This window comes from Oreochromis niloticus, linkage group LG1 (assembly GCF_001858045.2).
Source record: "Oreochromis niloticus isolate F11D_XX linkage group LG1, O_niloticus_UMD_NMBU, whole genome shotgun sequence".
In the NCBI taxonomy this organism is placed as follows: Eukaryota; Metazoa; Chordata; class Actinopteri; order Cichliformes; family Cichlidae; genus Oreochromis; species Oreochromis niloticus.
In genome coordinates, this window is record NC_031965.2 from 10,477,122 (window position 1) to 10,492,863 (window position 15,742).

At 39.9% G+C, this 15,742-nt stretch overlaps 1 protein-coding gene across 5 annotated transcripts in view; it reads right to left on the bottom strand.

Moving 5' to 3' along the window:
- Positions 1–1,585: 1,585 nt before the first annotated feature.
- tspan4a (tetraspanin 4a) overlaps positions 1,586–15,742 on the bottom strand; it is a 158,466-nt gene continuing 144,309 nt past the window's right edge. For all 5 annotated transcript variants that reach the window (XM_019352737.2, XM_019352761.2, XM_019352795.2 and 2 more), the window contains 2 exons: positions 7,410–7,493; positions 1,586–2,139 (listed from right to left, as the gene is read on the bottom strand). In XM_019352737.2, the coding sequence (XP_019208282.1) occupies positions 2,071–2,139; positions 7,410–7,493 (153 nt within the window). In that variant the 3' untranslated portion in view covers positions 1,586–2,070. The remainder of the gene's footprint in view (positions 2,140–7,409; positions 7,494–15,742) is intronic.

The window sequence follows — 15,742 nt, forward strand, 5'->3', positions numbered from 1 at the left end:
TGCTGTGCAGGACAAATCCCTGTATATCAGCAGCATCTAGCACCAAGAACCATGCCACGTTCAAAGTCACTTAAATCACCCTTTCCCCATTTTGATGGTCAGTTTGTATTTCAGCAGGTCACCTTGACCCTTTCTACGTGCCTAAATTTATTGCTGCCATGTGATTGGCCGGTGATATATGATATATACATATATACATATATATATATATATATATATGTATATTAGCAGTTGAACCGGTGCACTTAACAAAGTAATCAGTGAATATTGCTGTACAGTCATATCATTGGGTACTCTTACATTTCCTAATTGGTAAAATAGCAAGAATTGTAGTATTTCCATGCCATTTATGTGAACCAGTGATACATGCTCAGGTCCATTACATGGATGCAAATGGAAGAATGAAAAGCGAGCCATGACAGGACGCCCAGTTCTGACATGCATTAAAAGGTCCACAATATACATTTTTGTCGCCGTATTACTTAAAGATTTTATTTCTTCTCAGAGCCTTCATGCTATCTTTAAGTTCAGTTTCTTCCTCTCTGCAAAGTAGTGCCCGTTTATGCCTCTCAGGTCCAACCATTATCTGCAACTCTCTGGTGGGAAAGTGGTTTAACACTAAAAGCTGTTTTGAAGATATCTCCAGAATCGTTAAAGGCTCTGTCAGTTGCAGAAAAAAAAGAGCTTTTATTGCATTTCCTATTTCCAACATTCCCATAATCCTTTGGAGGGAACAATGCATATATGGTAGAAGAAACACTTATATATATGTCTGAAAATGGTCCATTTGGATTCATATGAAAACAGTAATGAGGCCTGTAGCTCTACCTAGCTAATGACTGTAATTTCTTGGGTTGATTTCAGGAGGGCTATTTCCACATATCTGATAATGTTAGAACTTTTGCCCTTTGAGGTCATGACTGTGTAATTAAAGAAAATAAAAAGAAGCAATGGACCAGAAATCACAATGAAAGCAAAAAAGACTTCTAGCACCTGCAGCACTTTAAATTACAGCTGAAAACAAGTCTTAAAGCTTTTTCCCCCATTGGGGTTATTTAATCAAAGGTTGTCTCTGGTGTACTCACTCAGTGTATTTCTTGTATTATAGTCGACGGTCCAAGGTGAGGAGAAAAAAGGAACTTAGGGAGACATAAAAGGGCGAGAGGAGACTTTAAAGATGAGTCTTTGTCATTGGTGCGCTGATTGGTGCTGGAAGGGAAATTGCCCCAGGGCAGTCTCAAGGCTCCTTCTACTGTATTGTTCATTTAAATTCCTCCTTTTATTCCCGTGTCCCATGAAAAAATCCAGCCAATAAAAAATAAAAAAGGCACATGCTTCAGACTTGGTCGCTGGTTTCATTAAAGTATCTAATTAATGCCTGATTAGTTAGGCGCTACAAAATGTTTTAATGACTGCAGTGTGCCGCGGCAGAGAGGCCAAATTAACAATTTTACGTGGCATTTTTTCCCTTTTTTCCATTATTGCTCCTGTTTTTTATCTAAGCATCCAGGATGCCAGGCAGAAATAAAGCTTGACTACACATTAAACCAGAATGGTGTTTTCTGTTAAGGAATGACAAGATAAGGTTGAGCCAAAACATTTAATACACATCATTGCAGGAGACATGCACTTAAAGCACTTTACACAGTGCACACTGCTCAACTGTAGCTCTCGTTTTGAAAACACATACAAACCATAAAATAATTTAAAACCGAAACACAGATTAAAAAAAGGGTTACACTGGATTTTGTTTTGTTTTCTTTTTTATACATGTTCGTAATACTGTTTCATAAAATGTATCACAGAAATTAGCTTTCAACACAGAGCAAACCATAGGAACTCAGGTATTACACTGACACTGTGCTTGTTGATAGTTAGCAAGAAAACTGACCGGTGACATCCGAGAGCGAATGTCACAGAGAGGACAACCGCTGGAAAGAAGAGGGGGAAGGGGGAGCAGGTGGAGAGGCAGGGAGAGAGGAACGAGGAGAAAAGGGTGGGTCTATGTCCGTTCCTCTCTGATGAGTAACAATCCAAGTGCGCCAAAGGGTGGAAGGGAAGGGTCGATCGCTAGGCGTAGAAGGTCTCCACTTTCACTGCCTGACAGAACATTGTCATGGAGAAGACCAGACCCAGGATCTGCACAAACACAACAAAAACAGGCCGGCCATTAAAGGGTTCAGCGATCTGGGAGTGAAATATAAAAGCTCACTTTCTGGATTGCTGTGTACCTGCTTAACCATACATGACAAAAAGATATTCTCCCACTGTTACAGGAACTCTTAGTGTAGCTAACTTAACTTATTTGACAAAGGACGGTGAAGATAGAGCTGCTAGGGAAGAGAGAAAGATCACAGTAGGATGAAGATGTATCCTACTGACAGAGAAGGATGCTACTAATAGGCTGAGGAGGCAGATGTGATGATTTGCTGAAAGAAGAGGAAGTGTATCTCTGATAATGATAAGGAGACAGTCCCAACACTCAAATAAGTGTAAGATATGTTGGCTAAATATTCTGCTTTATCTTTTTTAAGTAAGACAAAAACAGAGGTTGAAAGTCAATATCATGTATCAGTTATAATATTGAGTGTTGCTTCTTCAGTCACCTTTTCCACTCACTATGTGCTTTTACACCTCTCTACATTTAATCATTACTTATTATTAATCTCTGGCTCGCTTCCACAACATGTCTTTTGTCCTGTCTTCCTTCTCTCACCCCAACTGGTCACGTCCAGTGGCCGCCCCTCCCTGAGCCTGGTTCTGCTGGAGGTTTCTTCCTGTTAAAAGGGAGTTTTTCCTTCCCACTGTCGCCAAAGTGCTTGCTCATACAGGGGTCACATGATTGTTGGGGTTTTCTCTGTTATATTATTGTATAAAGTGCCTCGAGGCGACTGTTGTTATGATTTGGGGCTGTATAAATAAAATTGAATTGAATTAAATTAAAAATGACCACTTTTATTCTTCAACACAGTCTGAACTCTCTTAGTCATGTTTTGTCATTTCTTTAAGCAGTCTTCAGGATGTTGGTTGACTTTTTGTTCAGTTGTTTTTCAACACAATCCCACACTCCTTCAATAATGTTGAGTGTTGAGCTCTGGGGAGGCCAATCCATGACTGATAGTGTTCCACTGTGTTTTTTCTATCCAGCTATGTTTTACTGTAATGGCAGCGTGTTTGGGATCATTGTCATACTGAAAAATGAAGCTGCTGCCAGATTGCACAGTGGATGAAAATCTAACAGTACTTATCTGCAATCATAATTGTTTTGAAGAGATCCTCAACACTACTGGCTGAAATGCTTCAGAGAACAGTAGACAGATTAGTTGAAGGTCCAGATGCACGTGTCAGGTTTTTGCTGGATTTTTTCTTATTCGTTTAGGATTAATTATAAAGGACACACTGCACGCCATTCTAAGATATTTCAAGTTTTCAGCTAATAGCTATTTGGGAATCTCATTGTTGAGGTTGAAAACACTATTTCAAGTCTGTAAAACTATGCTATCTTTGGTATTTTTCATAGATTCAGCTAAAGAAATGAGAACAGATTATATTTTTTGTGACCTGCTGCTAGTAACAAAGTGCCCAAAGATACAATTTAAAATGAGTTGTCTGTTATTTGTAGACACAGCACCATCCCCTGAGTTAGATGACTTATTTATTCTTAAATGTTTGTATAACAAAAAACATTCCCCTGAAAATGGTCAGGTATAAGGACTGGACTCAAAATGAGTACGAAGAATAACTATAATAGAACAAGGACTAGAAAGTTTGGCTCCTTGTGGGCAAAATATAAAGAAATAAGAGGTTTGTACATGATATATAAAATCTTAAATGTTAGGTTGTGATGCAATACATCATACAATATGTATTCATACAGTCATTATTTTATACAATACAATCTACAATTATAGTAACACAAATGATACTAATAACAATGAAACATCGCAATAATTATGATGCGTTTGATACCAGTAAAAAGTAATGATCAATTTACAATTCACTGACACTGGTATTATAAAGTGTTATGTAACGTGAGATCACACACACATTATCCCACCCAGATTCATTATGATGCATTATAGATATGGCTGAACCTGTGTAGTCCTTTACACACCGATAAAGCCAGTCAGCTGAAAGTTATTCAGTGAATTTAGGCAGTGCATTTGTTCTCAGCCTTGAAAGAAACTTTGAAAAAAAACTTCTAAGTTTGGTTTGAAAACCTCTGAAGTGGTTCATTAATAAAGGAGATAGTTCTACTTCTGATGACTTTGTTCTTGTACCACTAAAATCAAACCTGTGCATCTCAATGGTTCTCCACATTTTTCAAGGTGCAACACATCACTTGAGGATGGAGTCTGTTAATTAAGTGGGAGTTGTCTTCTATAATGAATTCACTACGCGTGAAGAGGAGGTAACTTTAGAGCGGGGAACTTGTATCTAAAGTAAAATATCAGTGGATTCATTTGGTAAAAAACTCACTTTTGAATGAGACTGAGTTGTAAAGACTTGGTGATATTTGGGCACTGTTAGCGCTCGGTTTTTGTGCAGGTTTGCACAATTTTTCAAGAGTTGCTAAAGTGACAGTTGCCTCATGGGAGTTCATACAGAGCAATATTTCATGCACAACAACATACTTTTCTTCTATTAGAAAAATAAGGAAGTTTTTGAATCAATCACCTGGCAGTTATAGAGCCAGTATGCTGCTCATCTGCATGCTAATAAAAAAACTCGTTAAAGTAAACAAAGGTGCCTTAATTTAAAGTGTTAACTCGTTAAAAGACTAAAATAAATGCCCTTGTTTCCATGTAGGAGCACGTCCACATTAGGCCAGGTAAATTGTAAATGTGTCTCTTTCTCTCTGTTTCAGCTCTCTGCCCAGACATTCAGACTAAAAGAGCCTTTCTCTCCCCCGAAAACAGACCTTTTACTAAATTGGTCTCTGGAGTGTTTAAAGCTTAAAATGCCAGAGTAGTCGTTTCATTGTGCGCGGGGGACAAACAGAGATGTTGCAAAATGGTGGCATTCAGACATTTCACTGTGGACACAGAAATGACACCGCAATGCTAATGTGCGCACAAATCACTTTGGCACACACAAAAAAACCTGCTTTTCAGATTTAAATGGCTTAATGCAGATGCAATCCAAGTGTGCGTTTGCCTGACTGCGAGTGAATTAAATGACGCAGCTCCATTAATACAGTTCCAACTTTTTAGAATAATAAATCAACATTGTTTCATTATACAGAACTGGCCCTTATTGTTTCTGATTTGTGGGAGAGTCATAATTCAGTGAGCTTGCTTAATGGCTGCTGTTACCAGTATCTGTAACCCATTTTAAAACGTTCCTGTAGACCCTGCTGTGTCGCACGCACCGTAGGAAACCCTGATTAAAGACTTCTCTGGAGCCTTGACCATAAAACTTCCCTAAAGCTAACTTTTGTGCACAGCCAGGATGGATGAAAATATGGTTTTTACACTCCCTTGATTCAATTTTAGTCAACATGGTGTCTTAAAATATAAGTACCTTTTTTTAAATTTCAGTTGCCTGTGTTTATATGAACTACTATTATGATAATCCCTCATTTATCCGAACTGTCTAGTCACTGGTTTGTTGAATTTATGGATATATTTGGGTTTATGTATAAGCAGACTCTTACATGTAGGTTTGAAGTTGCTTTACTGTCACGATTCTCTGTCTCTAATGCTATGAGTAAAAAAAATCTTCTGGGGTTTATCTAAAACTCATCCACTCCTAAAATGCTTATTCCTAAAGTGCCTCCTAAAACACTCTGCACTTTAAGGGATTTTTAGACATCTCTCTCGAGCTGTGTGCAAGCTGTGTGTTGCTAAATAAAGAGATGTCTGCGAGCCTTTAAAAAAACTATGCAAATCTTGCCAAACAGCAGCCACTGATGTGAATAATATCCACTGATGATTAATGAAAAATCTTGTGTAACATAAGCACGCAAGCCTTTTGTTAGATCAAGCAGTAATATGAGCAGTATCGGCTGTGCTCCATCAGTTCATCTAATTCATCTAACATCAGCTATCGTAAATAATTATATGTACCCACAGACTGTAGATAAAAGATGGAGGTCTAAAAACATGGAGCCAGTGGAGATCTTCCTTTTGTGGTTGGTGAGAGCATGCAGTGCCTTCGGTTTCTCAAATCAATATGGTAACAGACAAAATGCTGTAGCAACATCCACTGTTTATATTAGACTGAGATCTGGTGAATGTGGATGCAGAGAAACCAGTTTGGAATTATCTGAGCTTTATCCTACTGGGAGGAGCCATCGGAAGATGGGTATGCTGTGGTCATTAAGGAAAATGAATGATCCTCATTTGGTTCGCAGGAGCCCAAAATCTGCTTTCATGATGTTTACAACAAATTCTGACCCTACCAAACTGAACCTTGTTCCAATCTTTTATTACACAATTTTGGTGAGTTTGTTTGTAAACTGCAGCCTGTGGTCTTCTGCACCTGAAGCTCATCTGCTTCAAGGTTTGATGTGTTGTGCATTCAGCGATGCCCTTCTGCATGTCTTGGATGTAATAAGTGGTTTTCTGAGCTACTGTTGCTTTCCTTTCAGCTTGAAGCAGTCCACCCATCCTCCTCTGACCTCGGACATCAATAAGGTTGTGTGGGAAAATCCCACAGGACTCACTGAAATCACCTTTCTTCCCCATTCAGATGCTCGATTTGAACCTCAGAATAGAATTTACTGAGTTGCAGCGATGTGATTGGTTGATTACATATCTGTGTTAACGAGCAGTTGAACAGGCGAGCGTGGAGTCTATGATTACACTACAAGTCTCTGCTCGTTCTGTTAGATATTCACTCGGTTTTTCACTTGTAAAATTCTTACTTGCACTTATTTAAACCATAAATAATTCCTTGTGTTGTACTGTACCACAGATTATTTACGACAAGACCGGAAGCTCTTCCTTCTTCGATCTAGTTTTCATTTTGCTCCGTGTAGGTTTATCACGTAGGATGTTGCATGCAGGGTTTTCAAGGGCACTGAGACTCTAATGGGTGACTAAAAATCAGCCTACAGCCACACAGGAGCCTCGTGTGATCGATGTTCTCAGGCAGAGCATATTTCTCCACCCAGATTGTGAAACCACATCACGTATCACTTGGCTGGAAAGGAGATAAAAGAATTTTATGGAAAGTCAAACCTCCCTATGTGGTCTTCAGCAGTAACACAAGAGGCTTATATAGGCTCAAGCTGTCCACAAAAATCCTGCGTTCCTACGCTTAATGCAAAGGAAACGGGCAGTATTAGATTTATTTATCTCAAAGTAGGAGCCTTTTTCTGAAGCAGTGCCATAGATAGCGAGGATGGAGCTAAAGGGTCTTGGGGGAAAAAAAAAAAAATCACACAGCATTCCAGCTGTAATTACCTGAGTAAGTGCTGTGCATAGTGCAAAGATCCAAAGTGCCACCAGGTTCTCATTAAGCCAGTCCTTTACCCGCTCGTAGCACGGCTGCGGAGACACACAGAGAAAAAAAATATGCACAAAGGATGAGCAAACATTAGCCCCCAAAAGTAAACTCACTATTAAGATGTCTTGTAGTAAATACATAGGCTAAGGAACCCTTACAATGACTCTTTTCCTCCTGTATAAAGAAACCATGATAGAAAATACTCCTAAGCTAAAGGATCCCATGTGGCAACATCCTTATCTACTAATCCTTTCTCTCTGACCTAATATTCTTTGGGAAAACTTTTCAAATTCGAAGCCCTGCTGTCTCTGTCTCCCTTCAGCAGTACAAACAGCAGTAATGTGAGTACAGGAGCAGCACATATGCTGGCTGTATCACTTAGACATGAGAAGGGCCTGAATTTTTCATGTCTGACATTGCTTGAATTTATTCTGAAGGCAAGTTGACAGAAAAAAAGAAAAAAAACTCTCTCTCCCCCCTCTCACTGCTTCGCCATTTTTTGTTTTTGTCTCCAAGACAGTTTCATCATCTAGACTAGATGTAAAAATCACTTTTAAATGTACAATCTTTGTGTACCTAAGAGGCAGGAAGAAAAGAAAGTTAATTATTAGTCTTAGTTATCCTGCTGCTCAGAAGTGTAAGCAAGTAAAGAAAAGGAGATGTATTATCAAAAGCAAAGGAAGTGGCTGTCTCTGTGCAGATGAAAGCGGACATCAGAAGTAATGGGAGTGGCATTTGCAATGAAAGCTATGTGACACATGGGCACCGCAGACATTTTAAAGCCGGGTGGCGAGCTCTGTGTGTGTCAATATGACAGATACACAGGAGAAAAGCCTGCCTGACACACTGTAGTAAAAGGGTAAGTGCTATCATAACAGGCTACAGTGCTGTTCTAATTTAATTATTCATTTCTGCAGACTTACCTTCCTGATTGTGCTATTTTATAAATCTCCTTACATCAAGGAGCTAATTCAGAGCCAGAGAAAGCAAACACAATCAACTCTGCATTTCACTTGTACTGAAAAATATATATATATATATTTTTTCCTTGGTGCGTGGCAAAATAGTTCTCGGCTGGATCAATATGGAAAGTCATGCAGTAAGCCAAAATTTCAGACATCTTCGGAGTTATTCATCAAAATGCTGCCCAAGTGTAAACCCCTTGGACCACAAAGCTGCATCTGAAAATATATAAATTCATATTTTTATTGTCTGACATTCACTGCAGACTCTCATAAAACCTAGGGGGTGGGGTTGGGGGGGGTGGAAACCCCACGTTAGTAAACCTGAACCTGCCATGCCAGACACTAAACCCATCAACAACGATCCAGAGCAAGCTAAAAAAAAATGTAAAAGAAAGTGCAATCAATGTCTTCACAACAATTCTTTGGCTGTTGTAGCCACTACTTAGTGGACTACACCACGAATTTCACTTTCCTTGCTCCTAATGTGGGATTTGGCAGCTTTTTGTGGCTGCTTAGTTGGCCAACACAGAGGAGGATTTAGCAGGTAAAGTTATTAGAATGGAAAACTATGAGCAGTTGTCTGCTCAGCTTAAAAAAAAAAGATGTATATGTCCAAAAATCCTTTATTGCAAATTTAAAGCCCCATTCAACACATTTAAGAAGCTTTCAACTACATGCTCAAGTGCAACACTGTGCATAACAAGCACAAGCACCACACTGTCTTAAGACAGGGATGATTAGTAACAGCAACAGTTTAGTTTAGAAAAATCCTTACAGTGGCACTGAACTGTAAGGCTGCGACCTGTGCAGTCATTACTACTCATGCTGTAGAGGCAGGCCTGTGATATTGCCTGTGGGGATGGATGAGTGTGCCTGTGAGAGGCTCTAATGAAGAGTCTATGGCTAGTGTGTGTGTGGGCAGGCGTGATACGGAGAGCATTGTGAGTAAAAAGAGCTGGACTGGAAAAGTGACGCGTGTGTGATCACAAGTCATCGCATGCAAGTCCTGCCAAGGTCCACGTCACCTGCATTTTCCACTCATCCTGGTTCATGAATATCATCCATTTCCAGCGAGCGCTGCAGCAGGTTTACGTTTGATGTTGACAGACAGTCTCTCTTTCAGAGCTCTGGCCTTTTCAAGAATTCTGTGGTGTTCAAGTGGTAGGTGTTAACTCTGAACTCTGTCTAAAAGTGCAGCGTGTGCCGAATTTGCACTTTCCGTCCTGGTCTCAGTGGATTCTCATGAATCTTGTTTTGGACTGTACTTTCCCCTGGACTGCCTCCACCTTCATCTATGCATCATTCTCCTCACTGTGAAAAGATGCTCTAACGTGTCAGTTAAAAAAGGGCTCAGCTCAAATAAGAACTAGATGATGTACAGCTGGGTTCAGACTTCAACTTCTGTCCTTAAAATAAAATAGACAGACTCTAACTGCCTTTAAAAAATTCTTTAACAGGGTAATATATATGTCAAAAAAAAAGAAATGCACATTTATGTTTTGATTGATTTTTCAGTACATCTCTCAGGAACCCAAACATACCCTATGAGTAGTTTTCAATTACAGTTGATTTTTAGTCAGTGGCAGGATTATTCATTTGTTTACCAAACACAAATGAACTCACTTGTACACCTCAGAAATGGTTCAATTTACCACATTCTCAAGCCGATCTAAGAATACAAAAACCAGTATATACACATTATCATGTGCCACCATGCTACGCCTGGCTGAAGTTAATCGAGGCCGGGCTATCGGCACGCTGGATGCTTGCATGCGTATCTGAGCTGTAGCTGCAGCCTTGCATGTCGATGAGAGCAGCATCTCTGATCTTATTGTTCTTGGTGGAAATCTTACTGGACTTAGGAACCGAGATGAGGTGCTTCAACCTGACCTTGTGCCACTCTTATGGTTGTGCAGCGATGTCATGGTAGCACAGGCCTTTTTGGATTTGGAGTATATCCAGACACCTCTGATCTATATAATGTAGTTGAAACACAATTTTTTGTTTCTTCATATATATAAATATGTATTCAGTTAAGGTTTCTTATGATCAAGAAAACTATTTGTGTGGTAAAAAATGGCAACTGTGGCAAGAACTTTTCTGTAAACTTTACTGTAAAACTTACTCTGCCTATGTATAAGACATTATGGTAGGCTATTATGCCTACCTTAAATATGACTATATATGATATATATGATATTTTTGTATTTTCAGCATAAACATGATAAAAAAAGTGATTTTCACAGTAAAAAAAAAAGATTTCTACATATTATGACAGTAAAAGTTAAATTTATGTATTGTTTCTTGATTTATGGCCATTAAATGTTTCTACAATGGAGCTATACCATTTTGCATTTTATGGTCTAACACCGTTCCCATTGAGTTTTCACCGTAACTTTTAGAAATACTCTTTACAGCAAACAGAGAACATTTGGCAGTTGCACAAACAAGTGCTGAAAAAGTTTGCTTGCTGTAATGCTTCCTCCCCTTTGTACTAGCAAAAGAATACACACACACACACACATACATATATATGGACTGTACATATGTATATATATATGTATATATACATATATATATATATATATGCACATGTATATGAATCCAGTGCTAGTGTAGAATCATAGATGTGCCAATAACAGGTCTTGGTGGTTACTCAAATATGGCTTCTACCTTCTTTTGGTTCCTTTGGCTATGAACTTAGTTAAAGCCTGTGCTACTTTTTTCCATTCAGTATTTTTATTCCGTTTGTGATTTTAGACCTGAGACCATCACATAAAACGTATTTCCTTTTCTGGGCTTCTATAATGATTGTCTGAAGTTCACAATTTGTTGAAATTGCACTCCGTTGCTGTTGTTTCCATTGCCATGTCTAATAACTTGGTGGTGGTGCAAACAGAATCTGTCTATGCCAGCGATTCATTTACTGGCGACGGCCTCTGGGCTGGCCTCTTGTTGTCCTTTCCTTACTTGCTGTGTCTTTCAATTTCTTACAGGAAATTGGTGGGTGGAGCTGACCTGGTTAGAGATACAGCACACCTAAGCAAGTTGGGCTCAAAAGATTTTAAAGCAACCCTACAGGGTCCTCTCCTGTACTCTGTATTCCCCTGGTTGACTGACTGGCAGAGCTACTCTCTCACTCAAACACTGCGCACACACCGACTTGCTGACAACCACACACTACTGTACGCATTATTTGCTCTGCATCATTAAAACACTGTGCAGTCTCCTTCATTTGTCACATGGGTTTGAGTCTAACAGTGACATTAAAGAATCTCTGAATCCATTCATCCACTGGCTTCGGATCAAGCTTCTGCCTGTGCGGCTGAGATATTTAAAAGATGACCCTGTGCCTTTGTAATTCTGACAAAAGCAGTTTATGCAACTTTTCGCCCTCACGCATAAACAGTTGCAGCTGTGATGTAGTTGTCTACAAAGGTTTTCATAGATCTTAAAACATTTTCAGGGCTTTTAAAATGGTGACTGCGTCTTCGTGTGTGAATGCTGTCGAGCCTTTGTTTGAACCTGTCATTCCGGCCTCGTTTCTGTTCGCCTGTCAGTGAATGCATAACGGGATTTTTTTGACACTGTTTGACACCGTGAACACTTAACCGCCAATGACAAGAGCCACAAAAATACAAACCAAGACAAAGCAGCAGACCTTTATTCCTCCAGTATAACATGCATTATTGAAATATTTACTGAACGGTACTATGAGGCATTTATAAAACTTGAATGTGGGAAAAGAAACACTCCCATCTGCTCCGAGACACTTGAGCAACGCAAACCTGCCGGTGGCCTTGAACAGCATCTGATTTCTACTTATCGCTTGGAACCCGACAGAGAAATTACTCGAGTATAAAATGTGTGACTTCAGACTGGGAAGCTGTTGAAACTGGATTCAGTTGGACAATACTAACACACCGAGGGCAACATCTGAGTACGTGTTCAATTGAAGCGAGGTATGCAACAGATATCCGCATTCAGTGCAGAAGTGAATGCAGGTATTATCGGAAGAGAGAGCTGCTATGCTTCACTGAGAACTACAGGGACTGAATCCTTGATCTGCAGACAAACATGAATCAAAATATAAAACAAGCCACATTAATTTATTGTCAAAATCTCTTTCAAGCCGCAGGCGCTAGTGGAATTCAGAAGGCCAACAAGCTGTCACCTGAAGGGCGTAAATATGCCTTATTTTGAAAAAGCTTTCAGTGGTTTATGCAAAAGCTGATTTCACAAAGAGAAATAGGAAAAGCTTTCAAAGGTTACACGTTTCATTTTGAAACGCGAAAACCATTGTCGTTTGTTGGCTTGGCCCTTTGTGCATAATGGCACTGAATTCAAATTCTGCAGTTTACGAGAGGAAACCAAGATTTATTGGTGATTGCTGAAGCTCATGTCTTCAGTTCAGTACCTGTTGTCTTCTGCAAGAGACTTTGTTTCATAGTTCACATTTGACAACTCCATCTGTAAATCCTCTTCCACTTATCCAATTCAGGGTTGCGAGGGGGGCTGGAGCCCAACCCAGCTGCCAAAGGTTAAACCATAGACAGGCTGCCAGTGTGTCACAGGCCTAACAGAGAGACAAGCAACTGTTCACACTCACCACCCATGTCTTTGGACTGTAGAAGGAAGCCAGAGAACCCAGAGAGAACCCACGCAGACACAGCGAGAACACACAAACTCCACAGAGAAAGGTCCCAGCAGCAGGTGGTGGAGTCAATCCCAGAACCTTCTTACTGTGAGGCAACAGTGCTAACCACCAACATTTGATAAATCATAGACCAATAAACATAAATGTAATCTTTCTTATTATAATGACTATATTCTGTAGAATGAGAACAAAAACTTTATCTGACCACAAGGTCCATTTAGTGGGAAATCAGGAGCATTCTGTGCATTCTGGCTGGATAATATCCATCAGCACATTCATCTAAAAATTGTGGAAATTCAGCATTTTCCAATTTTAAACAGTTCAGAAAATGCTGGTTTGAAAAGCAATCATTTTGAGCAGCTCTTATAAGTACTTTCAAGGGATAAAAGGTTTAGATCAGAATATCAAAATTATACTCCTGAATATGCAACACTAGCTTTAGATACAAAATAAAGTCACCTCACGAGCTTTGAAATGTTCAAGAGATTCACAGCACTTGTTCTACAGCAAGAGTGGGTAATTCATTTCCAGAGAAACTGGGACTGTTGCGGAGGGTCATGCAAAGAAGCTTAAAGGAGATAAAATTAATACTGAGCAGAACTGAGCCCTACCTCCACAATAGTCCCAGGTTCTCGTGTGGCCCCTTGGGAAAATTAATTGCCCACCTCTGATCTCGAACCATGCAATCTGTGGCTGTTTCTGCAGGCAGCATCTGGCACCCTTGATATGATTTCTGAAACGGCCCATTTGCTGTTTTGTTGCAATAACTTAATAACATCAGACGCCGAACGGAACAGAAATCGTTGCCATTACTGTTCATCGCCTTCACTCCTAATGATGTTGTATGACTGGCTTAGTGCTGCTGGACTGCAGGAGTCTCGGTGTGTGAGGTGACCGTGACGCTCTCTGTCCTTAATGATGACGATCAACTTCAAATCTTATTTTTATCTCCTCCATATAGGATGATAATAATCAGATGCTGCAGTTGGCACACCTGTTGTCTGCTGGGAGCCGCGTCTCTCTTTTCTTCTTTTTCATTAAACATAATAGCTTCATTACGCTTAAAGGCTCACATATTATACAGCCACTGAGATACTTTGCCAGTGCCAATTATTCCATTTATATTATTTGACATTTTCTTCCCATTAAAAGCTACTGAACCCTTTCTTTTGCAAAGAGCGGGTGCAACAATCACATTTGATGGATATTCCAGAGAACATCGTGTCCACCGTGGAACAGTCAGACCAAAGTTTGGATTTTCTAAACATGGAGATGAAACGCAAAGAAAATGGTGGGTATGAGAAACTTGAAAGCACTAGAAAGCGATGCCTGTTAATGCAGAAAGATTCAGTGGCAGCAAGTGCTGTACTAACAGCAGGGAGATTCAAGGCAGCCAGGCTGCAGGAGAGGGGCAGAGATCAGAGATGTTCTACAGAACAGAACAGGCACAGCGGCAGGCAGGTGAAGTTAAGTAACTAGCTTTGGGCATGTGTTAAGGCTGGGCTATTTATCACTCACCATCAATAATTAAATCCACAGTTTAGAAAAATTATGAAATCATATAAACCAGTGTGTTTCAAGTCTGCGGTGCTATACAGTGATCAAACATTTAAACCAATTTAAACCGCTGACAGGCTGATCAACAATGTAATGTTCTGCTTGGGTGGTGGCATGAATGTGGATTTTACTTTGACGTGCACCACTTCATAAATATTGCAGACCCCACCCTTCAGCAGGCCAGTGCACCCAGGCACACCACAAAAACATCTTGAAGATTGCAATAGAGAAGCCGGTGCACTGACCCTTCCAGTCAAACAAGATCCTCTGGAACACGTCTGATCCACAGAGGTATATGCTGACAACTGCAGGATCCAGGAGATCTGCTGCTGATGAGCTACATATTACTGGGCAGGGGGTTTTAACACTGAGGTCGATGGGCGTACATATATAAACATTCATGCTGTTTACTAAAGTCTAGCCATAATTGTTTTAATCTGTGCAATCCAAAGATCAATTTGGGTTACCAAAGGTTACCAAAACATTAGAGCATGTGTGAGAGGCTAATAATAAAGGCTAGCTGAAGGGGACAATTTGATGCATCATCCGCCAATAGGAACTCATTAGTCATCAAGATGTAGCCCGCTGAAAGACTACAATTTTGAAAATGGGGTCCTGAATGAGTAACGGCAGTAATTCAATAAAAACTGTTTGGAATCAGAGGCAATTCTGAAAATGAGTGCGCGGTTGTTCAGGGATGAAATTTCTTTAATGTAGGTGCACGACTGTTATGTATGTATGCATGTAAAAGAAAAGAGGCCAGCTGCTCTCGCCAATTCATTAAACCTCCAGATTGATTTAATGATTGAAGTGCTGAGACTAATTGCGTTCAAGAACTGTGTTCATGGCAAATCTAACTGAAGAATATCAAGAGAAGAGGTAGCTGCTTCAGTTCTGAACAATTATGTTGCAATGACACTGCAGTGATGTAATGATACTGTAGTAAAACATTCAGTGGAGCACAGTTTTACAGGGTGATGAACAGGCCACAAGTAGGTGGGGTAATTTTGGTTTTGAATGAATGTGCTATTAATACCGGCTGTCCCTCCATATTATCACAGCATACTCAATTACCTCTCCAGCAACAACATCCAGTCTTGCTAAATCATGT